At 45.5% G+C, this 27,558-nt stretch overlaps 2 protein-coding genes across 3 annotated transcripts in view; one reads left to right on the top strand and one right to left on the bottom strand.

The window, feature by feature from the left end:
• LOC144610248 (cytosolic purine 5'-nucleotidase-like) overlaps window positions 1-4,756 on the bottom strand; it is a 163,568-nt gene extending 158,812 nt beyond the window's left edge. The window contains exons 1-2 of the mRNA XM_078428840.1: window positions 4,660-4,756; window positions 2,351-2,451 (exon numbers count right to left, since the gene is read on the bottom strand). Of these exons, the coding sequence (XP_078284966.1) occupies window positions 2,351-2,451; window positions 4,660-4,756 (198 nt within the window). The remainder of the gene's footprint in view (window positions 1-2,350; window positions 2,452-4,659) is intronic.
• LOC144610416 (sodium-dependent phosphate transporter 1-like) overlaps window positions 1-27,558 on the top strand; it is a 71,099-nt gene that overhangs the window by 12,902 nt on the left and 30,639 nt on the right. Inside the window, exon 1 of one of the 2 annotated variants that reach the window (XM_078429073.1) lies at window positions 26,359-26,648. The exons of the other annotated variant lie outside the window; for it this stretch is intronic. The gene's annotated coding sequence lies outside the window, so the exon portion shown is untranslated. Of the gene's footprint in view, window positions 1-26,358; window positions 26,649-27,558 lie in introns of those variants that run through there. 2 annotated transcript variants of the gene reach the window in all.

The raw sequence follows: 27,558 nt of genomic DNA, 5'->3' as shown, positions 1-27,558 counted from the left end.
AAACTAAAAACTAAAATTGCATTTGACAAATTGGAGTGCTTTGACAAATTAACATGTTCTGTGGATAAAGAGGAATTGGTGAATGATTTGACATGTAACCACATGAAAGTTTGCTATGGAAAGCAAAAGTTCATATTGCTAAGGAAACATATCAACACAGTTGAAAGATTGTTTGGAAAATAAAAAATGCAGTAGGCAATACAGGTCTATTTCTGAACGACAAGATGAGCCACATGATCAACGTCGGAACCTCAAATATTTACAATCAAAATGTAACTAAGATGAAGCCACACAAAATCTGGTAGCTAGGTTTGGTGATGAGACAAGTTGGATGAAAGGTAAATTGTGAAGAAGATATAAGGAGATTACAAAGGGATATAGATAGGATAAGTAAGTGGGCGATCATCTAGTTAATGGAGTACAAGGTTCAAGCATCTGTAGTTCCTCGAAGGTATCACAAAATGCTGGAGTGACTCAGCGGGTCAGGCAGCATCTCAGGCGAGAAGGAATGGGTGACGTTTCGGGTCGAGACCTTCCTCAGATTGATGTTAAGGGAGGGGGCGGGACAAAGAAAGGATGTAGTAGGAGACAGGAAGACAGTGGGAGAACTGGGAAGGGGAGGGGAAAGAGAGGGACAGAGGAGCTATCTAAAGTTAGAGAAATCAATGTTCATACCGCTGGGGTGTAAACTGCCCAAGCGAAATATAAGGTGCTGTTCCTCCAATTTGAGGTGGGCCTCACTATGACAATGTAGTTTCTCGCGTCATCATACTTAGATAATTTGGGTTCCAGTCCCATTCCAGAATCTCTAGCACCAAAATTTAGGATGATACTCCAATGCATTCGATAATGTTGGTGTCTTCTGGGTGAGGCATTAAATTAAGGACTTTATTCAGAAAGGGAGGGAGAATGAAAGCTGGGAACTACAGGTTAGTTATTGTCGCTCAAAAAGAAGTTATTGTTAAAGATAGCACAGCAAGGTACTTAGAAAAATTCAAGGTAATCAGGCAGAGTCAACCTTGACCTTCTAAAGAAGGGTCCCGACCTGAAATGGTGTCTATCCATGTCCTCTAGAGATGACCCACTGAGTGACAGTATTTATTTTGAAAACCTGCATCTGCAGTTCCTTCTGTCTCCAGAATGCGATCACCTATTGCAAGCTGAATTGAATGCAAACATTAGGAGGTCATGTTTTAGTTATATGGGGCATGGATGAGATCAGATTTGAGCTATTTGTTTCTTTGCTCAAGGAAAGATGTTAATGTATTATTAAGTTTTTAGAAAAAGTTTATCAGATGAATTCCTGGAAGGTGCGACCATTTACATGAGAAAGGGTTTGACTAGGTTTGTAAGGGTGAGAGGTTACTTGATATATATGAAACATACAATTTCATGTGGGCTCTTAACAGGTTGGATGTGAGGAGGATGATTCCTCTTGTGGGAGCAATTAAGTTAAAATCACTTTAAAAATAAGTAGTTACCCATTTAAGACAGGCACAAGGCAATTAATTTTTTTACAGGGCTCTGAGTCATTATAACTCCCCTCCTCAAAGGGCAGTGGAAGCCGTAGCTTTGACCATTTCTAAAGCAGTGATAGATTATACTCTGACTCTGGAACTGTTGCGCTACAAAACTAAGAACAATATTTGGAACCCTGTATCTTTCCCTTCCCTCACCTATTGGAGTTGAGTTTGGCTTGATTGTATTTGCGCACAGTATTATCTGATTTGATTGGATAGCATGCAGAACAAAGGTTTTCACTGTGTTTTGGTACATGTGACAATAAGGCTAAACCTCGGTGGATTATTGATAAGCAAGCACATGAAAGACTACCACGGGGTGTTGCTGGGAATCTGGAGTTAATGTTACAATCAGAACAGCTACAATCTTATCAAATGGCAGAGCAGGCCGAGGAGACATAAGATAAGATTTATGAGGATGTTGCCAGGACTTGAGGGCCTGAGCGATAGGGAAAGGTTGGGCAGGCTGGGACTCTATTCCTTGGAGCGCGGGAGGATGAGGGGAGATCTTAGAGAGGTGTAAAAGATCATGAGGAGAATAAATAGGATAGATACACAGGGTCTTTTATCCACAGTAGAGGAATGATGAACCTGGGGACATAGGTTCAAGGTGAAAGATTTAATAGGAATCTAAGGGGCAACTTTTTCCATACAGTTTATTCATAGAATGAACTGCCAGAGAAGGTACTTGAGGCAGACATGAGAACAACATTTAAAAGACATTTGGACAGATACATGGAGAGGAAAGGTTCAGAAGGATATGGGCCAAATGTGAGCAGGTGGGACTAGTGTAGATGGGGCAGTTCACCCATGATCCCATATGATCTAACCTTCCACACCAGCCTACCATGTGTGACCTTGCCAAAGGCCTTGCTAAAGTCCACATTGTCAGTAATTACCGCTCTACCAATGTCAACTCTTTTGATCACTTCTTTAAAAAGTTTAATCAAATTTATGAGACACAATTTCACACTATGTGACTTTCCCCAATCAGTTCTTGATTTTCTAAATGCAGATAAATTTTATCTCTCAGAATCCCTTCCAGTAACTTTCCCACCAGTGATGTTAGGCTCACTGGTCTACAGGTCTCTGGCTTGTACTTATATCCAGTTTTAAATAAAGGCATAACATTAGCCACCCTCCAGTCTTGCAGTACCTCTCCCATGTTAGGGAACATGCAAAAATCTCTGTCGGAGCCCCAGCGTTTTTTTCCGTTGCAGTGAATGGCATGAAATGAAATATGGACAAGCAGATGAGATGAGTGTATCTCGGCATCAGCACAGACATTGTGTGTCGAAAATCCTGTTCTTGTGCTGTACTGCTCTATGTTCCGTGATATACAGGTCCTTGGGATTTATCATATCATATCATATCATATACATACAGCCGGAAACAGACCTTTTCGGCCCTCCAAGTCCGTGCCGCCCAGTGATCCCCGTACATTAACACTATCCTACACCCACTATGGACAATTTTTTTTAAATTTTTTTTTTTTACATTTACCCAGCCAATTAACCTACATACCTGTACGTCTTTTTGTGTGGGAGGAAACCGAAGATCTCGGAGTAAACCCACGCAGGTCACGGGGAGAACGTACAAACTCCTTACAGTGCAGCACCCGTAGTCAGGATCGAACCTGAGTCTCCGGCGCTGCATTCGCTGTAAAGCAGCAACTCTACCGCTGCGCTACCGTGCTGCCCATTTATCCATCTTTCTGTGCCGCAAGACCGCCAACGCCTCGTAATGTTGGTATGTTTCAGGACATCCCGAATACCCTAGATTCCATGACATTCTCCACAGCAAATACAGATGAGAAATATTCCTTTAAGATCTCAGCCATCTCCGTTGGGTCCACGCATAAATGACCACACTGATCCTTAAGGGGACCTATTCTCTCCCTAGTTACACTTTGCTTACCTCTGTTCCTAATTTGTATATTTCCATGCTAGGTCTCTCAAATAATGTAAAATATTCTATTGCACCAATTTTGAAAAAAGCAAGACAGTTATCTCTAACATCTTGGCCTATATTTATTCCTCGACCAATAGCATTAAAATAAAATATTTTAATGCTATTGGTCGAGGAATAAATTTGGATATAGGTGACTACTGTGAGCAAAATTGGCCGGTGTCGCCCACGGCAATGACATACATCCACTTTATATTAATAGCAGCAGTTTGAGACTTTCAGACGTTATAAAAATCTTTTGTAGTTTTTTCTTTCAGCATCATTTCTGAAAAGATGGGAGGTAAACTGATGATTTTACAGGTGTCTGGTAGTTGCCCATGGAAGAATAATTCTCCAGGGACAGCTACAGGCCAATGTAGATAGATTCACAGGGAGTCTTCACCCCAACAACCTTGCTCAAACCTCCTCCTCCCCCACCCCATCGCTCCAGTTTTACATCTTGTTGTCAAACAGAGGCCAAGCTCTTCCTTGCAGAAGGGGACATGTCAGGGATGGATGGATAAGTCTCCAATGCAGCACTTGGGGGAGCTGGGGAATGAGCTTCCTGACAGGGAGTCATTAAAGTACAGGATCAAAATACAAGAAGATAAAAACGCTCCAGCAGATCTACATTTTAAAATTTCAATTCTAAAGAGATCATTGAACACAATCCGATCATCACCAGTGAAGTTATATAACAATGACATTTAAATCTGGTTCATACAGGAACAGCTTAATCATCTTGTACTATTCCCTTCCCCTGACAAGGCTGTGTAATGTTTATCACAGCTGTTTAAGTCGCAGCTGTTCTGAATTCTGTTAGATTCTCTATGGTTTATTGTATGGCTCAGCAGGATATTCAGAACATCGGTGCTCTGGCTATCTCGACCCCTTTGAGAGCTATTTGATTAGTTTCATCCCCTTTCCTCTCGAAATGCTAGTTATCTGAAGTTTAAATTTTTTCCCCTCATTTTACTTTACCACAACTTTCCATTGCTAAATATCGCCACCTGATTCCCTCTCACATTTACTTGCTGTAATGAACAGAAACCATTTGTTTGTGCCAATCTCTCATCGGAAATGAACCGAGGAAATAACAAAGTCTTACTTGCTGCTGCTTTATATTAGAACAAAAATAAATTAGCAGAAATTAGAGTCAGCATCATGCAACACAGAAACAGGACTTACCTACCCAACTTGCCCATGCTGACGAAGATGCCCAATGTAAGCTCGTCCCATTTACCTGCATTTAACCGATATACCTCGAAACCTTTCTTATTTATGTACATGCCATTATGAATGTGAAACATTGTACGTGTCTCAACTACTTCTCTGCGGTTGCAGGGGAAGGTACCTGGGGAGGTGCTGGTTTGGATGGGAAGGGATGAGTGACCCAAGGAGTTGCAGAGGAATTGTAAGGGTAAAACGACCCTAATGGGAGTTATCTACAGGCCCCCAAACAGTATCCTGGACATAGGGTGCAAGTTGAATCAAGAGTTTAAATTGGCATGTAGCAAATGTAATGCTATGGTGGTTATGGGAGATTTCAACATGCAGGTAGACTGGGAAAATCAGGTTGGTAATGGACCCCTGGAAAGGGAGTTTGTGGAGTGCCTCCGAGATGAATTCTTAGAATAGTTTGTACTGGAGCCTACCAGGGAGATGCCAATTCTGGATTTAGTGTTGTGTAATGAACTGGATTTGATAAGGGAACTCAAGGTAAAAGAGCCATTAGGAGGCAGTGATCATAATATGATGTTTTAATCTACAAATTGAGAGGGAGAAGGGAAAATCGGAAGTGTCAGTATTACAGTATAGCAAAGGGGATTATAGAGGCATGAGGCAGGAGCTGGCCAGATTTGACTGGAAGGAGACCCTAGCAGGGGAAACGGTGGAACAGCAATGGCAGGTATTCCTGGGAATAATGCAGAAGTTGCAGGATCAATTCATCCCAAAAGGAGGAAAGATTCTAAGGGGAGTAAGAGACACCCGTGGCTGACAAGGGAAGTCAAGGAAAGCATAAAAATAAAAGAGAAGTGTAACATAGCAAAGCCAGAGGATTGGGACTCTTTTAAAGAGCAACAGAAGATAACTAAAAAGGCAATACGAGGAGAAAAGATGAGGTAGGAAGGTAAGCTAGCCAATAATATAAAGGTGCCAAATAAAAGCTTCTTTAGGTACGTGAAGAGAAAAAATATATAGTTAAGGCAAATGTGGGTCCCTTGAAGACAGAAGCAAGTGAATATAATATGGGCAACAAGGAAATGGCAGACGAGTTGAACCGTACTTTGGATCTGTCTTCACTAAGGAAGATACAATCTCACAGATGTTCTAGTGACCAGAGATCCTAGGGTGATGGAGGAACTGCAGGAAACTCACATTAGGCAGGAAATGGTGTTGGGTAGACTGATGGGACTGAAGGCTGATAAATCCCCAGGGCCTGATGGTCTGCTTCCCAGGGTACTTAAGGAGATGGCTCTAGACATTGTGGACGCACTGGTGAACATTTTCCAATGTTCTATAGATTCAGGATCAGTTCCTGTGGATTGGAGGGTAGTTAATGTTATCCAACTTTTTAAGAAAGGAGGGAGAGAGAAAACAGAAAATTATAGACCAGTTAGTCTGACATCAGTGGTGGGGAAGATGCTGGAGTCAATTATAAAAGACGAAATTGCGGAGCATTTGGATAGCAGTAACAGGATCGTTCCGAATCAGCATGGATTTACGAAGGGGAATCTGGAATTTTTTGAGGATGTAACTAGGAAAATGGACAGGGGAGAGCCGGTGGATGTAGTGTACCGTGACTTTCAGAAAGCCTTCGACAAGGTCCCACACAGGAGATTAGTGGGCAAAATTACAGCATATGGTATTGGGGGTAGGGTACTGACATGGATAGAAAATTGGTTGGCAGACAGAAAGCAAAGAGTGGGGATAAATGGGTCCCTTTCAGAATGGCAGGCAGTGACTAGTGGGGTACCGCAAGGCTCGGTGCTGGGACCGCAGCTATTTACGATATACATAAGTGACTTGGATGAAGGGATTAAAAGTAACATTAGCAAATTTGTGGATGACACAAAGCTGGGTGGCAGTGTGAACTGTGAGGAAGATGCTATGAGGTTGCAGGGTGACTTGGACAGGTTGTGTGAGTGGGCAGATGCATGGCAGTTGCAGTTTAATGTGGATAAATGTGAGGTTATCCACTTTGGTGGTAAGAATAGGAAGGCTAATTATTATCTGGATGGTGCCAAGTTAGGAAAAGGGGACGTACAACGAGATCTGGGTGTCCTAGTGCATTAGTCACTGAAAGGAAGCAAGCAGGTACAGCAGGCAGTGAAGAAAGCCAATGGAATGTTGGCCTTCATAACAAGAGGAGTTGAGTATCGGAGCAAAGAGGTCCTTCTGCAGTTGTACAGGGCCCTAGTGAGACTGCACCTGTAATACCATGTACAGTTTTTGTCTCCAAATTTGAGGAAGGATATTCTTGCTATTGAGGGCGTGGAGCGTAGGTTCACTAGGTTAATTCCCGGAATGGCGGGACTGTCGTATGTTGAAAGACTGGAGCGACTAGGCTTGTATACACTGGAATTTAGAAGGATGAGAGGGGATCTTATTGAAACATATAAGATTATTAAGGGATTGGACACGTTAGAGGCAGGAAACAGGTTCCCAATGTTGGGGGAGTCCAGAACCAGGGGCCACAGTTTAAGAATAAGGGGTAGGCCATTTAGAATGGAGATGAGGAAAAACTTTTTCAGTCAGAGAGTTGTAAATCTGTGGAATTCTCTGCCTCAGAAGGCAATGGAGGCCAATTCTCTGGATGTTTTCAAGAGAGAGTTAGATAGAGCTCTTAAAGATAGCGGACTCAGGGGGTATGGGGAGAAGGCAGGAACGGGGTACTGATTCAGAATAATCAGCCATGATCACATTGAACGGTGGTGCTGGCTCGAAGGGCTGAATGGCCTACTCCTGCACCTATTGTCTATTGTCTATTCAGATATAATTTTTTGACTGTAGCCCATGGAAGCTTTCAGTTCTACATATATATCTATATACTAAAACTCTTGTTTGTTTGTTTGTTTGTTTGTTTGTTTGTTTGTTTGTTTGTTTGTTTGTTTGTTCCTGAACTACAGCCAAAACGGTACACGATAGCGTGACAATTTCATGCCTACCTTATTCACCGTTGTCCCTTTGGTGCTAATGGAAGAAGTTTCATTGAAATCATAGCCAACACCGCCATTCATTATGATCATGGCTGATCAGTAACCCGTGCCCAACCTCTCCCCATATCCCTTGATTCCACTAACCCCCAGAGCTCTATCTAACCCTCTCTTAAATTCATCCAGTGAATTGGCTTCCACTGCCCTCTGTGGCAGAGAATTCCACAAATTCACAACTCTCTGGGTGAAAAAGTTCTTTCTCACCTCAGTTTTAAATGGCCTCCCCTTTATTCTAAGACTGTGGCCCCTGGTTCTGGACTCGCCCAACATTGGGAACATTTTTCCTGCATCTCGCATCCGAGATGTCCTCATTCTTTAGGGAACGGGGGTTCCCCTGTCCCATCATAGATGAGGCCCTCACTCGTGTCTCCTCGGTACCCCGCAGCTCTGCCCTTGCTCCCCCTTCCCTTAACCGAAATATCGGTGAGACCAAGCATCTACTTGGTGATCGTTTCGCTGAACACATGCTCAGTCCACCTTAGCCTACGTGATCTCCTGGTTGCAAAACATTTTAACTCCTCTTCCCATTCCCATACGACCTTTCTGCCCTGGGCCTCCTCCACCAGTGGGGCCACGCGCAAATTGAAGGAAAAACACCTCATATTTTTCTTATTTCAAAAGTCCTGCATTCCTGCCCCTCCTCTCATCCCCCCTCCCCCTTCTGCATCCAAGTCATCCTAACAGTTCCACTGTTCCTTGTATCTCTCTCGTTATCACGTCTTGAGCCACAATGTGCTCATGAGTGATAGGAAATGAATTAGGCCATTCAGCCCATCAAGTCTACTCAGCCATTCAATCAGGGCTGATCTATCTTCCACTCTCAACCCCATTCTCCCGCATTCTCCCCAAAACCCCTGACACCCATACTAACCAAGAATCTATCTATCTCTGCCTTAAAAAGATCCATTGACTTGGTCTCCACAGCATTCTGTGGCAATGAATTCCACAGATTCACCACTCTCTGACTAAAGACATTCTTCTTCGTCTCCTTCCTAAAGATGGCTATGGTCCTAGACTCCCCCACTCGTGGAAACATCCTCTCTGCATCCAATCTATCCAGGCCTTTCACTATTCAGTAAGTTTCCCTGACGTCCCCTCTCATCCTAAACTCCAGCGAGTAAAGGCCCAGTGCCGTCAAACACTCATCATATATTAACTCGCCCAGTCCTGGGATAATTCTGGTAAACCTCCTCTGAACTCTCGCCAGGACCAACACATCCTTCCTCAGATATGGAGTCTAAAATTGCTCACGATACGCCGCATGCGGTCTAACCAGCGCCTACAAGCCCTGCTTCCCAAACGGTTAAATATTATTAAATAACTATTTTCCAATTTCAAGTAATCCATTGGCACCAGTCCACCTGGCTTCTCTCTCCCTTTGCTCACCTTTCACATTCGTCACCCCTCCTGTTCCCTAAACTCATCAGCCTCCCCTACCTGGTTCCATCTGCCCTTCACCCAGCTGAGTTTCTTCTCCCTTGGTTCACTTTTCCTCATCACTCCCTCACCTGGTTCCGTCTGCCCCTCATCTGGTTCAATTTTTAACCTCAGATTCTACCCTTCTCATCTGCTTATTTTTTCTTCTTACATTTCCACCTATAACATATTAGCCTATGACTGAAGACTCCCCTCACACTCCTCCACTGGCTCCATCTCAGTCTGTTTCCATCTGTTGCCCACTAGCCTTTGCCTCACTCAACCCTTTACCTTCTATACAGGTATATTGGTTATCCCTGTATACTCTCAATCCTGATGCAGGGCCTCAACCCAAAACGTCGGCTGTTCCTTTGCCTCCACAGATACAGGTCAAACCGTTGAGTTCTTCCTGTAGTTATATTTTGCTGGAAATTCCAGCATCTGCAGTCACATGTGTCTCCTGCAACATATTCATCGATTCAGCATCTGTGGAACTCTTAACACTCAGAATCGCCCATTCTGAGACTAAGCCTCTGGTCCTGGATTCTACCAGGAGAGGCACCCTCCCAGCTAACCAGCAACATAAAAATCAAACTCTTGAACACTACAAAACACTATCTAACCCATGAATTGAGGTTTTTAACTTACTGATTTTCTTTGTTTGTTATATTGCCTATGATTTATAATGAGGCAAGTTTCTTTACACAAAGTGCCTGGAATGCACTGGTTGAAACATATATGTGGTAGCATTTTAGAGTTTTGGATAGGCATATTGTAGATCAGTCAATGTATTCACAGTAAGTCCATGCCAGGTTTTAGCATATGCCGTTCCTGCAAGTTATCTTGCACATGCGCGGTACCCGGGGGAGTCATCTCGTTGGAGAGCTGCGGCTTGCACTGTAACCACTGTAACCTTACATCCTCGTGCTCAATAAACACTAGCTTGAAGTTAATAACTTGTTGTTATTCTTGCAACTTCATACACATATACATAGGCAGAGAATGGAGGGATATGGATTATGTTTGGGTAAGTAAGTAATGGTTTTGGCATGTTCAGCACAGACATTGTGGGCTGACGGGTTTGTTCTTGTGTTGTAAACCATATAACTATATAACAATTACAGCACGGAAACAGGCCCGTTCGGCCCTACCAGTCCACGCCGACCACTTTCTCTGACCTAGTCTCATCTACCTGCTCTCAGACCATAACCCTCCAATCCCCTCCCATCCATATACCTATCCAATTTACTCTTAAATAATAAAATCGAGCCTGCCTCCACCACTTCCACCGGAAGCCCATTCCACACAGCCACCACCCTCTGAGTAAAGAAGTTACCCCTCATGTTACCCCTAAACTTTTGTCCCTTAATTCTGAAGTTATGTCCCCTTGTTGGAATCTTCCCCACTCTCAAAGGGAAAAGCCTACCCATGTCAACCCTGTCCGTCCCTCTTAAAATTTTAAAAACCTCTATCAAGTCCCCCCTCAACCTTCTACGCTCCAAAGAATAAAGACCCAACCTGTTCAACCTCTCTCTGTAGCTTAAGTGCTGAAACCTAGGCAACATTCTAGTAAATCTCCTCTGTACCCTCTCCATTTTGTCGACATCCTTCCTATAATTTGGTGACCAGAACTGCACACCATACTCCAGATTCGGCCTCACCAATGCCCTGTACAATTTCAACATTACATCCCAACTTCTATATTCGATGCTCTGATTTATAAAGGCAAGCATACCAAACACCTTCTTCACCACCCTATCCACATGAGATTCCACCTTCAGGGAACAATGCACAGTTATTCCCAGGTCCCTCTGTTCCACTGCATTCCTCAATTCCCTACCATTTACCCTGTACGTCCTATTTTGATTTGTCCTACCAAAATGCAGCACCTCACACTTATCAGCATTAAACTCCATCTGCCATCTTTCAGCCCCCCCCCCCCCCCCTTCCAAAAGGCCCAAGTCTCTCTGTAGACTTTGAAAACCTACTTCATTATTAACTACAAAGTTCAATGAGTAATGTGTTTGCAGGCTTGTTATGCTGCTGCAAGTCAGAATTTAATTGTTCCGTTCTCGGTACATATGACAATTAAACACTCTTGCTCTTGAGGAGACAAAAAGTTGTTAAGTGTGGGAACATGTAAAGCGCTTCACTTTGGAAGGAAAAGTGATTAAACAGGTTATTATTTCAAAGGAGAAAGACTGCAGAAAGCCGCTGTTCAAGTGGATTTGGGGTCCCCATAAATGGAACACAGAAAGTTGGCATACTTATCCAGCAAATAATCAGAATGTCTGTCGGATGCTGGCTGTTATTTCAAGGGTGTTGGAATACCAAGTAGGGAAGATTTATTACAAGTCACTAATGAGACCATATTCAAAGTACTGCTGGAGTCTTGGTAGAATTACTTAAAGAAAGTTAAGGTCTGTCTGAAGAAGGGTCTCGACCCGAAACATCACCCATTCCTTCTCTCCTAGATGCTGCCTGACCTGCTGAGTTACTCCAGCATTTTGTGATACCGAAAGAAAATGAGATCATATCATATATATACAGCCGGAAACAGGCCTTTTCGGCCCTCCAAGTCCGTGCCGCCCAGTGATCCCCGTACATTAACACTATCCTACACCCACTAGGGACAATTTTTACATTTACCCAGCCAATTAACCTACATACCTGTACGTCTTTGGAGTGTGGGAGGAAACCGAAGATCTCGGAGAAAACCCACGCAGGTCACGGGGAGAACGTACAAACTCCTTACAGTGCAAAACGGTAGGAGAAAGTTTCCTCTCGTGGTCATAATCTCAGAATAAAGAGAGACTCATCTCTAACTGGGATGAAGAGGAATTTCTAATCTCACTCATAGTTATAAGTCTTTGGAACACCTTGAAGAGGCTGATTCACTGAATAACTTAAATGCTGAGGTAGACGTCTAATCAATAAGGGAATCAAGGGTTATGAGGCTAGGATGGGAATGTGAACTTGAAAAAAGGTGGATCAACCTTATGATCTTATTGATTTTGGGAACAGCTTCTAGGAGCCAAATTATAAGGGGCATAGAGAGGGTAAATAGCCTTTCTCCCAGGATAGAAAACTAAAGATAGTCTCTGGAATACAGCATAGCAAAGTGTGGAGTCATGCATATTGGTAGTACAAATAAAGGCATAAACTATTTTCTACATTTCATTCCAAAGAGAAAGAAAGATTCAAAGGGGAGTAGGAGGCAACCGTGGCTGACAAGGGAAGTTAGGAATGGAATAAAACTAAAAAAGATGTATGACACAGCAAAGAGTACCGGGAAGTCAAAGGATTGGGAAACTTTCATAGGACAACAGAAAGTAACAAAACGGGCAATACGGGCTGAAAAGATGAAGTACGAGGGGAAGCTGGCCAAGAATATAAAGGACAGTAAAAGCTTTAGATATGTTTAGAGAAAAAGAGTAGCAAAGTCAAATGTGGGTCCCTTGAAGGCAAACACGGGTGAAATTATTATGGGTAACAAGGAAATGGCAGAAGAGTTGAACAGGCACTTCGGATCTGTCTTCACTAACGAAGACACAATCTCCCAGAGGTACTAGAGGACAGAGGATCCAGGGGGGTAGAGGAACTGAAAGAAATTTGCATTAGGCGAGAAATAGTATTGGGTAGACTAATGGGACTGAAGGATGATAAATCCCCTGGGCCTGATGGTCTGCATCCCAGGGTCCTCAGGGAGGTGACTCTAGAAATAGTGGACGCATTGGTGATTATTTTCCAATGTTCAATAGATTCAGGATCAGTTCCTGTGGATTGGAGGATAGCTTATGTTATCCCATTTTTCAAAAAAGGAGCGAGAGAGAAAACGGGGAATTACAGACCAGTTAGCCTGACTTCGGTGGTGGGAAAGATGCTGGAGTCAATTATTAAAGAGGTAATAACGGTGCATTTGGATAGCAGTAAAAGGATAAGTCCAAGTCAGCATGGATTTATGAAAGGGAAATCATGCTTCACTAATCTTCTGGAATTTTTTGAGGATGTGACAAGTAAAATGGATGAAGGGGAGCCAGTGGATGTGTGTATCGAGACTTTCAGAGACTTTGATAAGGTCCCACATGGGAGATTAGTGAGTAAAATTAGAGCACATTGTATTGGGGGTATGGTGTTGACATGGATAGAAAATTGGTTGGCAGACAGGAAGCAAAGAGTAGGAGTAAACGGGTCCTTTTCAGAATGGCAGGCAGTGGCGAGTGGAGTGCCGCAAGGCTCGGTGTTGGGGCCGCAACTGTTTACCATATATATTAATGATTTGGAAGAGGGAATTAGAAGCAACACTAGCAAGTTTGCGGATGACACAAAACTGGGTGGCAGTGTGAACTGTGAAGATGTTAGGAGGTTGCAGGGTGACCTGGACAGGTTGAGTGAGTGGGCAGATGCGTGGTAGATGCGGTATAATAATATAGATAAATGTGAGGTTATCCACTTTGGCGGCAAAAACAAGGAGGCAGATTATTATCTCAATGGTATGAAAATAACTGCAGATGCTGGTACAAATCGATTTATTCACAAAATGCTGGAGTAACTCAGCAGGTCAGGCAGCATCTCGGGAGAGAAGGAATGGGTGACGTTTCGGGTCGAGACCCTTCTTCAGACTGATGTCAGGGGGGCGGGGCAAAGGAAGGATATAGGTGGAGACAGGAAGATAGAGGGAGATCTGGGAAGGAGGAGGGGACGGGAGTGACTGAGGAACTATCTAAAGTTGGAGAAGTCGATGTTCATACCACTGGGCTGCAAACTACCCAGGCGAAATATGAGGTGCTGTTCCTCCAATTTCCGGTGGGCCTCACTATGGCACTGGAGGAGGCCCATGACAGAAAGGTCAGACTGGGAATGGGAGAGGGAGTTGAAGTGCTCGGCCACCGGGAGATCAGTTTGGTTAATGCGGACCGAGCGCAGGTGTTCAGCGAAGCGATCACCGAGCCTGCGCTTGGTTTCGCCGATGTAAATAAGTTGACATCTAGAGCAGCGGATGCAATAGATGAGGTTGGAGGAGGTGCAGGTGAACCTTTGTCTCACCTGGAAAGACTGTTTGGGTCCTTGGATGGAGTTGAGGGGAGAGGTAAAGGGACAGGTGTTGCATCTAGTGCGGTTGCAGGGGAAAGTGCCCGGGGTTGGGGTGGTTTGGGTAGGAAGGGACGAGTGGACCAGGGAGTTACGGAAGGAACGGTCTCTGCTGAACGCAGAGAGGGGAGCGGATGGGAAGATATGGCCAGTGGTGGGGTCTCGTTGTAGGTGACGGAAATGTTGGTGGATGATTTGTTGGATCCGCTGGCTGGTGGGGTGGAAGGTGAGAACGAGGGGGATTCTGTCCTTGTTGCGAGTGGGGGGAGGGGGAGCAAGAGCGGAGCTGCGGGATGTAGAAGAGACTCTAGTGAGAGCCTCATCTATAATGGAGGAGGGGAAGCCCCGTTTCCTGAAGAACGAGGACATCTCTGAAGCCCTAGTGTGAAACACCTCATCCCGGGCGCAGATGCGGCGTAGACGGAGGAATTGGGAGTAGGGGATAGACTTTTTGCAGGGGACCGGGTGGGAGGAAGTGTAGTCCAGATAGCTGTGCGAGTCAGTGGGTTTATAGTAAATGTCTGTCACTAGTCTGTCTCCTGTGATGGAGATGGTGAGCTCCAGAAACGGGAGGGAGATAGTCCAGGTATATTTAAGGGCAGGATGGAAATTGGAGGTGAAGTGTATGAAGTTAGTGAGTTCTGCATGGGTACAAGAGGTAGCACCAATGCAGTCGTCGATGTAGCGGAGGTAGAGTTCGGGGATGGGGCCGGTGTACGTCCGGAACAGGGATTGTTCGACATACACGACAAAGAGGCAGGCGTAGCTAAGGCCCATGCGAGTGCCCATAGCTACGCCTCTGGTTTGGAGGAAGTGGGAGGAGTCAAAGGAGAAGTTGTTGAGGGTAAGAACCAGCTCTGCTAGGCGGAGGAGAGTGTTGGTTGATGGGGATTGGCTGGTTCTGCGGTCGAGGAAGAAACGGAGGGCTTCAAGACCATCCTTGTGGGGGATGGAAGTGTAGAGTGACTGGACATCCATGGTAAAGATGAGGAAGTGGGGGCCTGGGAACCGGAAGTTATCGAGGAGATGGAGAGCGTGCGAGGAGTCTTGGACGTAGGTGGGGAGGGATTTAACCAGGAGGGATAGGATGGAGTCGAGGTAGTTCACATCTTCACAGTTCACACTGCCACCCAGTTTTGTGTCATCCGCAAACTTGCTAGTGTTGCTTCTAATTCCCTCTTCCAAATCATTAATATATATGGTAAACAGTTGCGGCCCCAACACCGAGCCTTGCGGCACTCCACTCGCCACTGCCTGCCATTCTGAAAAGGACCCGTTTACTCCTACTCTTACACACTTTACTTACACACTAGGGACAATTTACACATACACCAAGGCAAACAACCTACATATCTGTACGTATTTGGAGTGTGGGAGATCTCGGCCTCCCATTCCCAACTTTCAGTGACTGGTGTACAAGGACACCCAGGTCTCGCTGCACCTCCCCCTTACCTAACCTAACACTATTGAGATAATTATTCACAAAATGCTGGAGTAACTCAGCAGGTCAGGCAGCATCTCGGGAGAGAAGGAATGGGTGACGTTTTGGGTCGAGACCCTTCTTCAGTCTGGTGGCAGTGTGAACTGTGAAGATGTTAGGAGGTTGCAGGGTGACCTGGACAGGTTGAGTGAGTGGGCAGATGCGTGGTAGATGCAGTATAATATAGATAAATGTGAGGTTATCCACTTTGGCGGCAAAAACAAGGAGGCAGATTATTATCTCAATGGTATAAGAAAATAACTGCAGATGCTGGTACAAATCGATTTATTCACAAAATGCTGGAGTAACTCAGCAGGTCAGGCAGCATCTCGGGAGAGAAGGAATGGGTGACGTTTCGGGTCGAGACCCTTCTTCAGACTGTGTGTGTCCCTAGTGTGTGTAGGACAGTGTTAATGTGCGGAGATCGCTGGTCGGTGCGGACTGCGTGGGTCGAAGGGCCTGTTTCCGCCCTATATCTCTAAACTAGACAAAAAAATTCCAAACATTTATTATTTTGTGAATGAATAATTTTCTCCTCATTTCAGTAATAAATGGCCTATCCATTAATTGGTTCTAGATTCCTCAGCCATGAGAACATCTTTCCCATGACTAGGCTATTTCTATTCTGCAATGAGGTCGCATCCATAAACTCCAGGCAGCAGTGGCCTAGTCTACTTACTTATTTCTCACTTGACAGACCTACCACCCCAGAAACAGCCAGGCAAATTTTCACTGCACTCCCCATTAACAAGCACTATTTTCCAAAATTGTAACAATACTCCAAATACTCATCAAGGACCGATACAATTGTTTTGTTCCTTTTCTATGTCCTCCTGAATTTTGTTTGCATCTTAATAACTGCTCACATTTTCTGTCATCAGCAAACCTGTAAATATAACATTTGATCTCCTCAGCCAAATCACATACAGATGGTGAATAGACATAGATGCAAAATGCTGGAGTAACTCGGGGACAGGCAGCATCTCTGGAGTGACGTTTTGGGTCAAGGCCCTTCTTCAGACTGAAAGTTACGGGAATGGGTAATTAGAGAAATTGACGATGTAGAGAGATATAGAAGAAACGAATGAAAGATATACAAAAAAGCAACAATGATTAAGGAAACAGGAATGTTTTACATTCCTTCAACATTCATTCAATCATTCAACAATTCATTCAATCATTCAACAATCATTCAACAATGATTAAGGAAACAGGAATTTGCTAGGCGAGAACGAAAAGTTGGTATACCTTGGGTAGGGGAGGAGAGAGAGGGAATGCAGGGGTTACAAAGTTAGATAAATCAATATTCATACCAAAATTAGACACAAAATGTTGGAGCAACTCAGCGGACGGGTCAGGCAGCATCTGTGGAGAGAAAAAATGGACGACGCCTCGGGTCAAGACCCTTCTTCATACTCAATATTCATCCTCAATATTCATTCCACTGGGCTGTAAGCTTCCCAAGCAAAATATGAGATGCCATTCCTCCAAATCACGTTTAGCCTCACTCTGACAATGAAGGTGGCCGTGGACAGAAAGACAGAAAGTGTGGGAATGGGAAGGGGAATTAAAGTGTTTAGCAACCGGGAGATCAGGTAGGTCCAGGTGGACTGAGCGAAGGTGTTCAGCTAAACGATTGCCCAGTCTATGTTTGGTCTCGCCGATATATAGGAGTCCGCATCTTGAACAACGGATACAGTTGATGAGGTTGTTGGAGATGCAAGTGAACCTCTGCCTAACCTGAAAGGATTGTTGGGGTCCATGGACAGAGTCGAGGGAGGAGGTAGAGGGACAGGCGTTGTATCTCCTGCGGTTGCAGGAGAAGGTACCTGGGGAGGGAGTGGTTTGGGTGGGAGGGGATGAGTTAACCAGGGAGTTGTGGAGGAAACGGTCTCTGCAGAAGGCGGAAAGGGGTGGAGATGGGAAAACGTGACCAGAGGTGAGATCCCGTTGGAGGTGGCAAAAATGTTGAAGGATTATGTGTTCTATGTGACGGCCTATGGGATGAAAGGTAAGGACTATGGGATCCTGTCCCTGTTCTGACTAGGGGAGGGGGGGGAAGCAAGGGCAGAGCTGCGGGGTATTGAAGAGACACGTATGTGGGCCTCATCTATGATGGAAGAGGGGAACCCCTGTTCCCTAAAGAATGAGGACATCTTGGATGCCCTGGTATGGACCACCTCATCTTAGGCACAGTTGCAGCGTAGATAAAGGAATTGGGACCAGGGGAAGCAGGATGGGAAGAAGTGTAGTTGAGATAGCTATGGGAGTCAGTGGGTTTCTAATAGACTTCAGTGGATAATCTATCTCCTGTGAAGGAGACAGTGAGATCAAGAAAGGGGAGGGAGGTGTTGGAGATGGTCCAAGTGAATTTGAGTGCAGGATGGAAATTGGTGGTGAAGTTAATAGAGAAGTTAATACAGTGAGATTGTTACACCAAAGGTACTGGAAGGGAGAAGGTGGGTGACAGTGAGAAAGGGAAGGAAACATGGAATGCAAAGGTCCCCGGGCGTTGTACCTCTTGAGAACAGGTTCACCCACTTAGAAGCTGTCGGGGAAGAAAACGTTACCACACTGAGCGGCAGACTGGCTTGTGAAGCAAGAAATGCTGTTGAGCCAAACCAAAGAGGCCGGCGTCAGGCAATGCTGTGGTAGTAGGAGACTCCGGACAGGGGTTTCTGCGGCAACAGACGGGATTCGAGGATGGTGTGCTGCCTCCCTGGTGCCAGGATCCAGGATGTCACGGACAGAATGCAGAAAATCCTCAAGGGTGAAGGTGAACAGCCGAAAGTGGTAGTGCATGTTGGCACAAACGATGTCGGAAAGAAGGGGATGAATATTCTGCAGCGTGACTTTAGAGAGCTCGGAAAAATGCTGAAAAGCAGGACATCCAGGGTGGTTATCTCCGGTTTGCTTCCAGTTCCTCGTGCTGGCGAGAGCAGGAACAGGGAGTTCCTCGTGCTGGCGAGAGCAGGAACAGGGACCTGTATGTGTGGCTGAGGAAATGGTGCAGGGGGCAGGGATTTAGATTCTTAGATCACTGGGATCTGTTTTGGGGTAAGGGGGAATTGTACAAAAGGGTCGGATTGCACCTTAACAGGTGGGGGACCAGCATTCTGGCAGGCAGGTTTGGCACTGCTACACGGGTGGTTTTAAACTAAATAAGGGGGGGGGGGGGGGTGGGGGTGTCAAATGGGATAGTCAAGGATGGAGTTAAAGGGAAAGAGAGTAAAGGGATACTTAATGACCCCAGAATTAACGGGAAAGAAAGCTCACAAAGGGATAGGAGAGTATGGCCAAGTGTAATAGGGATCGATGTGAAGGGTGAGATGAGTAAGGAATTAAAAGTATTGTATATGAATGCGCGAAGTATAAGAAGTAAAGTAGATGAGCTTGAGGCTCAGTTAGAGGTTGGTAGATATGACATTGTGGGGATTACAGAGACGTGGCTGCAGGAGGATCGGGCCTGGGAACTTAATATTCAGGGTTATACATCCTATAGAAAGGACATTCCACTGAAGAAAAAAAGAGGTAAAGGAAAGGACAGCCAACCATGGCTAAGTAAAGTAATAAAGGATAGTATTCGGCTAAAGGCAAGGGCATATAAGGTAGCCAGATATAGTGGCATGACAGAAGATTGGGAAGCATTTAAAAGTCAGCAAAAAATAACAAAGACATTAATTAAGAAGGGAAAAATAGATTATGAAAGTAAATTAGCGAAAAATATAAAAACTGATAGCAAGAGTTTTTATAGTTATATAAAAAGAAAAAGGGTGGCTAAGGTAAATGTTGGTCCAATGGAGGATAAGACGGGGAATTTGTTGGTGGGGAACATGGAGATGGCAAAAGCATTAAACGAATATTTTGTATCAGTCTTTACTATAGAAGACATTAAAAATATTCCAACGCTGGATAAACGGGGTTATAGGAATGGAGGAGTTAAGCACTATTAAGATCACTAAGGAGATGGTATTAGGTAAATTAATGGGACTTAAGGCGGATAAATCCCCAGGGCCTGATGGATTACATCCTAGGGGCTTGAGAGAAATAGCGGTGGGGATCGTGGATGCATTGGTGATAATTTTTCAAAGCTCCCTGGAGTCAGGAAGGGTCCTGGTGGATTGAAAAATGGCTAATGTAACACCTATATTTAAAAAGGGAAGTAGACAGAAGGCTGGTAATTATAGACCGGTTAGTCTAACATCTGTGGTGGGTAAAATGTTGGAGACCATTATTAAAGAAATACTGACGGGGTATTTGGATAAACATAACTTAATTGGACAGAGTCAGCATGGTTTTACGAAGGGGAAGTCATGTTTGACTAATTTGCTTGAATTCTTTGAGGAAGTAACATCTCGGGTGGATAAAGGGGAACCGGTGCTTGTGGTATACTTGGACTTCCAAAAGGCTTTTGATAAGGTGCCACATAAAACACTATTACTTAAGATAACAAAATCATGGGATTAGGGGTAATATATTAGCATGGGTAGAAGATTGGCTTTCAAACAGGAAGCAGAGTTGTGATAAATGGATCAAACTCGGGATGGCAATCGGTGACTAGTGGGGTTCCGCAGGGGTCGGTGCTGGGACCCCATCTGTTTACAATTTATATAAATGACAGAGGAGGGGACCAAGTGTAATATATCCAAGTTCGCAGATGACACAAAAATGGGAGGAAAAGCAGGGAGTGAGGAGGATAGAAAAAGCCTGCAAAAGGATATAGATAAGCTAGGAGAGTGGGCAGCGACTTGGCAGATGAAATTTAATACTGATAAATGTGAAGTTATGCATTTTGGGAAAAAAAATCATAAAGCAAGTTATTTTCTAAATGGGGAGGAACTGCGTGGTAATACAACGCAAAGGGACCTGGTGGTACTAGTATAGGAATCACAAAAAGTTAGTATGCAGGTGCAGCAAGTGATTAGGAAGGCCAATGGAGTCTTAGCCTTTATTGCCAGGGGGATAGAGTATAAAAGTAGGGAGGTTTTGCAGCAGCTGTATACAGTATTGGTAAGACCGCATTTGGAATACTGTGTGCAGTTTTGGTGTCCATATTTAAGAAAGGATGTACTTGCTCTGGAGGCAGTGCAGAGAAGGTTTACACGGTTAATCCCAGGGATGAGGGGGTTGACATATGAGGAAAGGTTAAGTAGGTTGGGACTTTTCTCATTGGAGTTCAGAAGAATAAGAGGCGATCTTATTGAAACGTATAAGATCGTGAGGGGCCTTGATCGGGTGGATGCGCTAAAGATGTTTCTGATGATTGGGGAGACCAGAACTAGGGGGCATAGTCTTAGAATAAGAGGGGGCTCTTTTAAAACTGAGATGAGGAGAAACTTCTTCACTCAGAGGGTGGTTAGTCTGTGGAATACGCTGCCTCAGGGAGCTGTGGAAGCAGGAACGCTAAATAAATTAAAAACGGAAATAGATTGTTTTTTAATAGACAAGGGAATTAGGGGTTATGGGGAGCGGGCAGGGAAGTGGACATGAGCTATTGTTAGTATAGTAAGACCTGAGTAATCTCCTGGACAAGTTTCGATCGCCTAGCTTGGGATCGGAGAGGAATTTCCCGGATTTTTTCCCCAAATTGGCCTGGGTTTTTATCTGGTTTTTCGCCTCTCCCAGATCACACGGTTCTTTTGGGTGGGAAGAAGGGCGATAGTGGGAAGGGGGTTGGGGTAGGATCAGCCATGATCGTATTGAATGGCGGAGCGGGCTCGAGGGGCCGGTTGGCCTACTCCTGCTCCTATTTTCTTGTGTTCTTGTGACAGGCAGGTGGGCAGAGGCGGTGGGGTAGCTCTGTTGGACTGTGTTTTGGGGGGTTTTTGGGGTTGGGTAATTTTGGGTGCCTGTTTAGTGCTTCTATTGTTGGACTGTGGGTGATTGAATTAACATTTTGTTCAAGATGGCCGCGCCGTTGTGTTTGGCTGCCTGCCACTGTATGTTTCTTTTTTTTCCTGGTCAGATGTGCAGCACTTTGGTCAACGTGGGTTGTTTTTAAATGTGCTACACAAATAAATTGACTTGACTTGACTTCACTCTGCTGGTGAGGGATGAAATTCAGTCCCTTGCGAGGGAAGACAGGGACTGACGAGGTGGAGTCACTGTGGATTGAGTTGAGGAATTGTAAAGGCAAGAAGACACTAATTGGTGTTATCTACAGACCCCCAAATAGTAGCCCGAATGTAGGGTGTAAGATGCAGCAGGAGTTAAAACTGGCATGTTAGAAAGGTAATGCCACTGTTGTGATGGGGGATTTCAATATGCAGGTAGACTGGGAAAATCAGGTTGGTTCTGGACCCCACAAAACAAAGATGCCTCCGAGATGGATTCTTAGAGCAGCTTGTAATGGAGCCTACCAGAGAAAAGGCCATTCTGGATTTAGTGTTGTCCAATGAACCAGATTTGATAAGAGAACTCGAGGTAAAGGAGGTAGTTTTAATCTGCAATTTGAGAAGGAGACGGTTAAATCGGAAGTGTCAGTGTTGCAGTTGAACAAAGGGGACTATGAAGGCATGAAAGAGGAACTGGCCAAGGTAGACTGGAAAGGGATCCTAGCCTGATTGACGGTGAAACAGCAATGGCAGGAATTTCTGCGCATAATCCGGAAGACGCAGGATCATTTCATTCCAAAAAGGAAGAAAGATTCTAAGGGGAGTAGGAGGCAACCGTGGCTGACAAGGGAAGTTAGGGATGGAATAAAATTAAAAGAAAAGATGTATAACACTGCAAAGAGTAGCCGGAAGCCAGAGGATTGGGAAACTTTCAGAGGACAACAGAAGGTAACAAAACGAGCAATATGGGCTGAAAAGATCAAGTACGAGGGGAAGCTAGCCAAGAATATAAAGAAAGACCGTAACAGCCTTTAGATATGTTAAGAGAAAAAGAGTAGCAAAGTCAAATGTGGGTCCCTTGAAGGCAGACACGGGTGAAATTATTATGGGTAACAATGAAATGGCAGAAGAGTTGAACAGGTACTTCGGATCCGTCCTCACTAAGGAAGACACAAACAATCTCCCAGATGTACTGGAGGACAGAGGATCTAGGGGGGTAGAGGAACTGAAAGACATTTTCATTAGGCGAGAAATAGTATTGGGTAGACTAATGGGACTGAAGGATAATAAATCCTCTGGGCCTGATGGTCTGCATCCCAGGGTCCTCAGGGAGGTGGCTCTAGAAATAGTGGACGTATTGGTGATCATTTTCCAATGTTCAATAGATTCAGGATCAGTTCCTGTGGATTGGAGGATAGCTAACGTTATCCCACTTTTCAAGAAAGGAGTGAGGGAGAAAACGGGGAATTACAGACCAGTTAGCCTGACTTCGGTGGTGGGAAAGATGCTGGAGTCAATTATTAAAGAGGTAATAACAGTGCATTTGGATAGCAGTAAAAGGATAAGTCCAAGTCAGCATGGATTTATGAAAGGGAAATCATGCTTGACTAATCTTCTGGAATTTTTTGAGGATGTGACAAGTAAAATGGATGAAGGGGAGCCAGTGAATGTAGTGTATCTAGACTTTCAGAAAGCCTTTGATAAGGTCCCGCATGGGAGATTGGTGACTAAAATTAGAGCACATGGTATTGGGGGTAGGGTGTTGATATGGATAGAAAATTAGTTGGCAGACAGGAAGCAAAGAGTAGGAGTAAACGGGTCCTTTTCAGAATGGCAGGCAGTGGCGAGTGGAGTGCCGCAAGGCTCGGTGTTGGAACTGTTTACCATATAGATTAATGATTTGGAAGAGGGAATTAGAAGCAACACTAGCAAGTTTGTGGATGACACAAAGCTGGGTGGCAGTGTAAACTGTGAAGAGGATGTTAGGAGGTTGCAGTGTGACCTGTGACAGGTTGAGTGAGTGGGCAGATGCGTGGCAGATGCGGTATAATATAGATAAATGTGAGGTTATCCACTTTGGTGGCAAAAACAAGGAGGCAGATTATTATCTCAATGGAGTTAGGTTAGGTAAGGGGGAGGTGCAGCGAGACCTGGGTGTCCTTGTACAGCAGTCACTGAAAGTTGGCGTGCAGGTACAGTAGGCAGTGAAGAAAGCTAATGGAATGTTGGCCTTCATAACACGAGGACTTCAGTATAGGAGTAAATAGGTTCTTCTGCAGTTGTATAGGGCTCTGGTAAGACCACATCTGGAGTATTGTGCACAGTTTTGGTCTCCTAATTTGAGGAAGGACATCCTCGATCCTTGTAATCGAGGCAGTGCAGTGATCCCTGGGATGGCGGGATTGTCATATGAGGAAAGATTGAAAAGACTAGGCTTGTATTCACTGGAGTTTAGAAGGATGAGAGGGGATCTTATAGAAACATATAAAATTATAAAAAGACTGGACAAGCTGGATGCAGGAAAAATGTTCCCAATGTTAGGCGAGTCCAGAACCAGGGGCCACAGTCTTTTAAAGGGGAGGCCATTTAAAACTGAATTGAGAAAAAAACGTTTTCACCCAGAGAGTTGTGAATTCTCTGCCACAGAGGGCAGTGGAAGCCAAATCACTGGACGGATTTAAGAGAGTTAGATAGAGCTCTAGGGGCTAGTGGAATCAAGGGATATGGGGAGAAGGCAGGCACGGGTTATTGATTGGGGACGATCAGCCATGATCACAATAAATGGCGGTGCTGGCTCGAAGGGCCGAATGGCTTCCTCCTGCACCTATTTTCTATATCTATGGCAGATGCACAGATCTTTGTGGTACATCACTTTTCATAGCCTGCCAATTCGAGAAGGCCCTGTTCATTTCTAGTCCTTGTTTCTATCAGTTAACCCACTATCAATTCCACACTGCTATATTACCTCCACTCCGCCACATCCAAATCTTATTCTCCAACTTGCTGCCAACATCTTAGCCTTTGGAAACTGGTTCTGCCTTATAAAATTGAAACATTCTCAGGAACTCCAATAGATTAATCAAACATAATTTCCATTTCTTGAGTTGACTCTGCTGAATCAGATTATTTTCATAGCATTTTCATAGCCTCCTGTATTATAGATCTCCACATTTCCCTACCACCGACAGCAGTGGAACTGTGGTTCCATGCCTTTTCTCTCCTTCCTTTGATGAGTTGATGAGTCACATTTACAACTCCCAGAAACCATTTCAAGATCAATGTAATGTCAGAAGATTTTAACTAGACCATCTCCTATCACCATGGCCACCTCTGTAGAAAGCTGCTAGGACATTGATCAGCATTCCTTGGCAATTCAGGCTTATTAAATTCTCTTAACAATTTTGTTACAAATGCTAGAGTTGTGACTCAGTTATTGTGACGCAAAATATGCATATTCAACCCATTGATTTCATGTTGATTTCAAGCAGCACAGCTAAGAATTCTATCGCTTTTTTTGAAGGGGTAAAAGGCCCTTCGGTCCACCTTGTCTGTGCTGGACAAATTGGCATACGAGTTAGTTCCATTTGTCTGCATTTGGTCCTTAACGCTCTCCCTTCTCAGCCTAAGCTGATGCCCTCTAGTTTTGGAATCCTCTCCCCTGGGAAAAAGACTGTGAGTGTTCACGTTATCTATGCTCCACATGATGTTGTACACATGTAATGCCAGCCTCCTAGGCTCCAAAGAGAAATGTTCCAGCCTAATCCATATAACTCAAGCCCATATCCATGTCAAGGGTACTTTATTGTTATATGTCCCAGATAGAACAATTTAATTTTTACTTGCAACAAAAGAATATGTAAGCATAGCACTCTGTAAACAATATAATAAATGAGAACAAAGTTCAGTGTAGCACTCTGGTGAATCTCTTCTGCATCATTTCCAACTTAACAACACCCTTCCTTTTGATCAACAACCAGAACTTAAAACAGAACTCCAATGCACTTCCATTAATGACTTGTATATCACAATGTCCCAACCTTTGTACTAATTACTCTTCACAATAAAAACAAGCATGCTAAACACCTGCTTAACCACCCTGACCACCTGACTCACCACCCTCAGGAAACCATGCAGCTGTACTCCCAGATCTCTCTTTTCTACAACACTCCTCTGCTCTCTACCATTTGCTTGGTAAGCCCTACCTTGGTTTGACACACCTCACAAATGTCAGTGTTGGGCAGATGAGCCTCACAGTTCCCAGGTCCAACCCCGAGGACGCGTGTTGTCCATCTGATGTTTACCTACTAAACAAAATGCTGGAAGAACTTAGTGGGCCAGGCAGTATCTCAGTCCTCCAGAGATGTGGTTCTTTAGTCATACTTTGAGGGGATTAGCCTTCTCAACCCGTCCTCTCCATATATCCTGGGACAACATTTAAAGGCATTTGGACAGGTACATGGTTAAACCTTTATGTCGGAAGGAACTGCAGAAAATAAATGGATGACGTTTCAGTCTGAAGGGTCTCGACACGAAACATCACTCATTCCTTCTCCCCAGAGATGCTGCCAGGAGCGCTGAGTTACTCCAGCAATTTGACTCGTGTAGATGGGGCATCTTGGTCGGTATGGGAAGTTGTGTCTCCAGGCTGCATGACGCTACTTGTGGCTGTAATTAAGTGGGTGAATAATTGAAAGGACATTGATTGCTCGGGCGTGTACTTCAGATAGGTACAAGAAACAGCAAATGCTGGTTTAGATGCAGCAGTGCTGCCGTGGAAGCCCGATGCCCCCAGTCTCCCCCTCCCCGCTGGGCCCGCCCTCCGTGCCTGCGTGAGGCGCAGCGCAGCGCCGAGCCGTCGCTATAAGACGCTGCGAGGTGGGGCGCGCTGTAGATGGCGGACTGCTCGCCAGCGGAGGCTGCCTTTTGTACGGAGAGCTGCAATCGACACCGTTAGGCGGAACCGCTCGCAGGAACGCTGGGACCTAGCGCCTGTTGCTGCCCGCCGCCCACGAGCTACGTTCGGCGCGCTACTTGCCGGAGAGAGCGGGGCCGTGAGTGTCCGGCCCGTCCCACCCCACTGCGTGTCCGAGCCGCCCTCGCTCTGCGCTCTGCGCTCGCACCGTCTGAGCTGCGCCATTAATTGGTGAGCGGGTCTTGCCGGGTTGTCGTGCTTCGCCCCGCGATCTGGACAGGAGGGGGGGATGGGGAGGGTTGGTTGGGCGGGCTGAGGGCGCCCGGCTCAGCGGCAGCAGCCCCAGCCTGATCCGGAACAATCCGGCCCCGGGCGGCCTCATTCATTCGCAGCGTCTGCCCGCCCGGCGGCACCAGGGGGAGCTCGCGGGTGGGCGCGGCGCCAGGCGGGGTTCCGGGCGCGCGGGGGGGGGGGGGGGGGGAGAGAGAGGACAGACCCCCCCTTGATGTGGGTGGGTGGGGGCGAGAAGTAGGCAGTCCTTGATGTGGCGGGGAGTGGGATGATCGAGGGGAGGAGGGGGGGGAGGGGGGTGATGGGGGAGACTGCCCTTGATTGGGATGGCGACGAGAAGCAGGCAGTTCTTGATCTGGGGGAGATGGGAAGAGAGAGAGAAGGGAGCCCCATCTAGGTGGGGGGAAAGCAACTCTTGATTGCGGGCAGCAAAGAGAAGAAGGAGGGGGGCAGCAAAGAGAAGGAGGCTGCCCTCAATATGGGGAGGGAGAAGGAGGATGTTCTTGATATTGGGGCAGGCGAGGAGGCGGCCCCTGATGTGAGGAGAGAGGGAGGGAGCGAGCGAGGTAGCTCTAGAAATATGGGGGGGGGGGGGGGAGGAGGAAACTGCTCTTGACATGGGGGGGGGGGGGGGGGAGAGAAGGAGGCTACCCTTAATGCGGGGAAGAAGGAGGCTGTGTCCTTGATGGGGATCGGGAGAGCTGCCCTTGTTTAGTTTGGTGTGGGGTGGGGGAGAGAGAGGAGGCTGCCCTTAATTAGGACGGAGGACGGAGGACGACTGTCACCCAGTATTGACCGGTTCCGAGGGCCGAGTGTGCAGCCACGGAGCCCCAGTTTCAGGGAAGATAGA

This window comes from Rhinoraja longicauda, chromosome 36 (assembly GCF_053455715.1).
Source record: "Rhinoraja longicauda isolate Sanriku21f chromosome 36, sRhiLon1.1, whole genome shotgun sequence".
Classification (NCBI taxonomy): domain Eukaryota; kingdom Metazoa; phylum Chordata; class Chondrichthyes; order Rajiformes; family Arhynchobatidae; genus Rhinoraja; species Rhinoraja longicauda.
The sequence above is the reverse complement of the archived record's forward strand: the minus strand, read 5'-3'. Positions and strand labels throughout refer to the sequence as shown.